Source organism: Camellia sinensis, chromosome 2 (genome assembly GCF_055761805.1).
Source record: "Camellia sinensis isolate YWXY chromosome 2, ASM5576180v1, whole genome shotgun sequence".
In the NCBI taxonomy this organism is placed as follows: Eukaryota; Viridiplantae; Streptophyta; class Magnoliopsida; order Ericales; family Theaceae; genus Camellia; species Camellia sinensis.
Genome location: NC_138962.1, coordinates 14,965,358 through 14,970,811, shown reverse-complemented (window position 1 = coordinate 14,970,811; position 5,454 = coordinate 14,965,358). Strand labels below are relative to the sequence as shown.

The following is a 5,454-nucleotide window of genomic DNA, read 5'->3' as shown; positions in this document are numbered from 1 at the left end:
TTAATGTGAAATACGCGCATAGACCGTATGTGTCATGATTATAGGCAAAAATATAAGTTTGCTCAACTTGGTGAGTTAACATCAATTAATTTAGTGATAATTTTTCATAAAAAAATAGCAAGTGTTATCAATTAGACTAAATTAATACAAAATTTAAAATTAAGAGTAAAAATTAAGCCAATTGATAGTGTAATGATCAAAATAACATAAGGAACAAAATATAAAGAATACTGGTATAAATTGCCTTAAAATTAATCATGCAACTAATTTATTAAATCATTTACTAATGAAACATGCCAAGGAACATGAAATTGAAAATTAGAGAATGAGGATCGAGATATACTTGTTTTTTTTGGGGTTTTATTGGTAGTCTCTATACATTTAAAATTTTAAAAAACTAATTCAATTTGCGTATAAATATTTTTAAAAAAAATATTTGATGCAGTTATACTAAAAAAAAAATAAAATATTGTTCCAATCTATACTTACTATATATTAAGTAAAAGGGGATTTTTAACCCCAAGTCTTGTGAGAGCTCCAATCTCCCAGTCTAAGTTTTCTTATTTTTTGATTTAAAAAAAAAAAAAAACCTTAGCATTTATTAACTTTTCCCAACTCCCAAGTCCTACCCTCATAATAACACTTTAATGTATTAAAAATAAATATAAAAAAAATTCTTTGAAATCCAACACATATGAATTTCTTGAAAAGTCTCAATACATATGATTATTATCCATCATAATAATACTTTAATGCATTAAGAACAAGCATAAAAAAAATTCTTGAAAAGTCCAACACATATGATTATTATCAAAATATTAAACTTTAATATAATATAATAAAAAAAAGACATTTAATTCCTTGAAAAGTCTAACACATATGACCATTATCAAAATATTAAACTTTAATATAATATAAAAAAAGGAAAAAAAGAAGGCATTTAAAAAAAAAAGACATTTAAAAATCGCAATTCACATATATAGATAATTGTAAACACAATCCGTGCATAGCACGGGTGATATATTAGCACTATATATTAAGCAAAAGAGGATTTTTAAATCCCAAGGCATGTGGGAGTTTCAATATCCCAATCTGAATTTTTTAAATTTTTTATTTAAAAAAAACTCAGCATTTATTAATTTGATCAAAATTCCTGATCAGCATTTATTAACATTTTTCAATCCACATGTCTTTTCACATGCCTGCATTTATTGATTTGGTCAAAAATTCTTGATCAGCATTTAAAATCACCTCATACAAATAATTATAGATACAATCCGTATATAATTACTGCAGTACCCTTTTCAATTTCTCCTATACACTATAAGTAGTGATAAGATTGTTAAATTATTTTTATAAAAAATCTTAAAAAACATAATTTATATATTAAAAAAATTTAAAACAAATATAAATATTTAAAATTATCCCGTGCATAGCACGGGATTTTTTACACATTTAAAAAAAAAAAAATAAATAAATAAATAAATAAGCCAATGAACGGAAAAAAATCGCTTTCCAAAATAGGCCTACATTTGCCGCCCAACCTGGTTGTGTGCTTAAAATGGTGGACATAACAACGCCACGTACACGCAATCAAGATTGCACAAAATTAAAAACAAACTGGTTATCTTCATATTTTAATTTATTATAATTTAGTTCAATTGAATACAACTATTAATAATTTTTAATGTGAAATACGCACATAGACCGTATGTGTCATGATTATGGGTAAAAATATAAGTTTGCTCAACTTAGTGAGTTAACATCGATTAATCTATACTATATATTAAGTAAAATAGGGTTTTTAACCCAAAGCCTTGTGAGAGCGCCAATCTCCTAATCTAATTTTTTTGATTTTTTGATTTAAAAAAAAATCTTAACATTTATTAACTTCTCCAACTCCCAAGTCCTACCCTCATAATAATAACACTTTAATGTATTAAAAACAAACATAAAAAAAATTCTTTGAAATCCAACACATATGAATTTCTTGAAAAGTCCCAATACATATGATTATTATCCCTCATAATAACACTTTAATGCATTAAGAACAAGCATAAAAAAAATTCTTGAAAAGTCCAACACATATGATTATTATCAAAATATTAAACTTTAATATAATATAATAAAAAAAGACATTTAATTCCTTGAAAAGTCTAACACATATGATTATTATTAAAATATTAAACTTTAATATAATATAAAAAAAGAAAAAAAAGAAGGCATTTAAAAAAAGACATTTAAAAATCACAATTCATATATATAAATAATTGTAAACACAATCCATACATAGCATGGTTGATATGTTAGTATTATATATTAAGTAAAAGGGGGTTTTTAAATCCCAAGGCATGTAAGAGTTTCAATATCCCAATCTGAATTTTTTAAATTTTTTATTTAAAAAAAAAACTCAGTATTTATTAATTTGATCAAAATTCCCTGATCAGCATTTATTAACTTTTTTCAATCCACATGTCTTTTTGCATGTCTGCATTTATTAATTTGGTCAAAAACTCCTTATCAGCGTTTAAAATCATCTCATACAAATAATTATAGATACAATCCGTGTATAATTACGGCAGCACCCTTTTCAACTTCTCCTATACACTATGGTTAGTGATAAGATTGTTAAATTATTTTTATAAAAAATTTAAAAAAACATAATTTATATATTGAAAAAAAATCTAAAACAAATATTAATATCTAAAATTATCCCATACATAACACGGGTGTTTTTACACAATTTTTTTAAAAAAAGTCAACAAACGAAAAAAAATCGCTTTCCAAAATAGACCTACATTTGCCGCCTAACCTGGTTGTGTGCTTAAAATGGTGGACATAACAACGCCACGGACACGCAACCAAGACTACATAAAATTAAAAACAAACTGGTTATCTTTATATTTTAATTTATTATATCATTTTAATTAGCTTGGTTTTGATAATAAATTTAGGATTTTATTATAATTTAATTCAATTGAATACAACTATTAATAATTTTTAATGTGAAATATGCAGTGTCATGATTATGGGCAAAAATATAAGTTTACTTAACTTAGTGAGTTAACATCGATTAATTTAGTGATAATTTTTCATAAAAAATAGTAAGCGTTATCAATTAGACTAAATTAATACAAAATTTAAAATTAAGAGTAAAAATTAAGCCAATTGATAGTGTAATGATCAAAATAACATAAGGAACAAAATATAAGAAATACTGGTGTAAATTGCCTTAAAATTAATCATGCAACTAATTTATTAAATCATTTACTAATCAAACATGCCAGGGAACATGAAATTGAAAATTAGAGAACGAGGAACAAGATATACTTGTCTTTTTGGGGTTTTATTGGTAGTCTCTATACATTTAAAATTTTAAAAATCTAATTCAATTTGTGTATATATATTTTTTAAAAAATATTTGATGCAGTTATCACTACAGGAAAAACGGGTTATAACGGCGTTCATACAACGACGTTTTAAAAAAATGCCACGTTTTACTCCACATAACAGATCCCTCCGTGTTTCAGTGGTTCACTTAAAAAAAAAATAAACAAACAAACAAACAAATGGGTCACCGTTAGAACTCTCATACTCCGTTATCTCTCCTCATACTCAGATCACACTCTGTCACACATCGCTATTCTCTCTCGCGATCGAACTTTCGAGGTCTTCGCTGTTCGCTATTCTTCATCAATCACTATTTTTCATCAATCGCTTTATATCTCGTCGATCTCACTTAGATCTCACTCTCTTCGCTGTTCTTCATCAATCGCGTAGATCTCTGGATGTACTCCTCTGCTAGGCGATTGACGATTGTTGCCCATAAAGTACATCTCTGGAGTACTCCTATGGGAAAAAATAGTTGTTCTTCATCAATCGCGTTGATCTCGAGGCTAATTGAACTCCAACTCGATCTCTCTCGCTATTAGCTCCCATCTTGAGTTTGCAAATCGCAAATCCAAAATCGATATCATGTAAGTGTTCGAGTTTGAATCTCTACTTTCTCATTGTCAAATTAGATCTGTTAATCGGTGTTGTGAATCTCTACCCAACAATCAACTCTCATTCTCTGTGATTTCTTGATTCAGCAATGGAACTAGCACTGTCCTTGGAGAAGTTGACAAATGAGAAACTTCTGAGCTTGCATGGTGTAAGATATCCTTTACCTTCAGTATCTTTTTTTCTTACTTTGAATTCATTCTCTAAAATGGCCAAGTATTAGCAGTATTTGACAAAACATTTGGTCCATTTAACTCATTTTACGCAGTATGAGGTTGAACCGTGTCTAAAATGGAAGTTTGGGACTTGAGACTAGGACTACTCATACTTGCTCTATTCTTGACAACAGGTGGCTGCTCAAAACAATGATCCTCAAATGACTGAGTTTATTGAGCGTGAATTTCTAGCTGAGCAGGTGATCTGAGAACCTCATTTTTACGTGTACCAGTTAATACACATGAATGTTTCTTTTTTTTCATCCCTAAACAAACAAAACTTTGGAAGAAAACACTGTGAGTAAAGAAGAAATAATTTTCTATGAGTTTTCTAATATTGTCGACTTCTTTCTTATTTTTTTCCTTCGTTAGGTGGAAGCAATTAAGAAAATTGCAGACTTTGTCACTCAGTTGAGACTGGTTGGAAAAGGACATGGTATGAATCAAGTTTCAATGTCACTCATCGCTAAGCTTGATTTGGTGACACAAACAAAATCCAAATTTGTTTTGGAGAACAGCAAGGTTCATGTATTAAATTATGATTTCTATAACTTGAGTGGATGTACATAGATACTAAGGGTAGAGGGTTTTTTTTTTTTTTTTTTTTTTTTTTTAACTGACCTTCAAGTGTTTTGAATTGCTTGAAGAGTTAGTGTTGCTGTTCAGAGAGAACTTCAAACTCGAGTCTGATCGCTCTTGCATACATCTGGAGTTCGATATATTGTTTACTTTTATTTTTTGTTGTGTTTGTTGTTTGATTTTAGTTTAGAAATAATCATATAATGTTTTTAGTCAATATATTGAAATAGCAGTAAAGTTTTATCCATATTATTACTAATTTTCAGCTTTATTACAATTATGTTTTTTAGTTAAATCCAACAGAATTAGCACAATCTCACAAAAAAAAAAAAAAAAGCTATTAACGGCGTTTTTCCAAAATGCCACTACAGTGTTAACGGTCATACTCTTAAATTAGGAAAAAATCTATCACGGCATTTTTAAAACGTTGCTAAATACTAATGATGTCATTTTACCGTTATGTATCACATTTAGCGGCGTTTTTAAAAACGCCGCCTATACTAATCTAACGACGTTTTCAAAACGTCATAATGCTATAGCGACGGCCGCATCTTCGACGTTTGATACTAAACGTCGCAAAAAGTATTAGAGGCGTTTTTCACACTTATAGCGGCGTTTTTTAAACGCCGCTAAATGTAAAATTTCCAGCAGTGTATAC

At 28.3% G+C, this 5,454-nt stretch overlaps 1 protein-coding gene across 1 annotated transcript; it reads left to right on the top strand.

Moving 5' to 3' along the window:
• Positions 1 to 3,468: 3,468 nt before the first annotated feature.
• On the top strand, positions 3,469 to 4,951 carry LOC145819483 (ferritin-1, chloroplastic-like). Its single transcript, XM_082913481.1, has 4 exons — positions 3,469 to 3,977; positions 4,092 to 4,153; positions 4,352 to 4,417; positions 4,590 to 4,951. The coding sequence occupies exons 2-4, from the start codon at positions 4,094 to 4,096 to the stop codon at positions 4,785 to 4,787; spliced, it is 324 nt and encodes a 107-aa protein (XP_082769607.1). The 5' UTR covers positions 3,469 to 3,977; positions 4,092 to 4,093; the 3' UTR covers positions 4,788 to 4,951.
• The last annotated feature ends 503 nt before the right edge of the window (positions 4,952 to 5,454 follow it).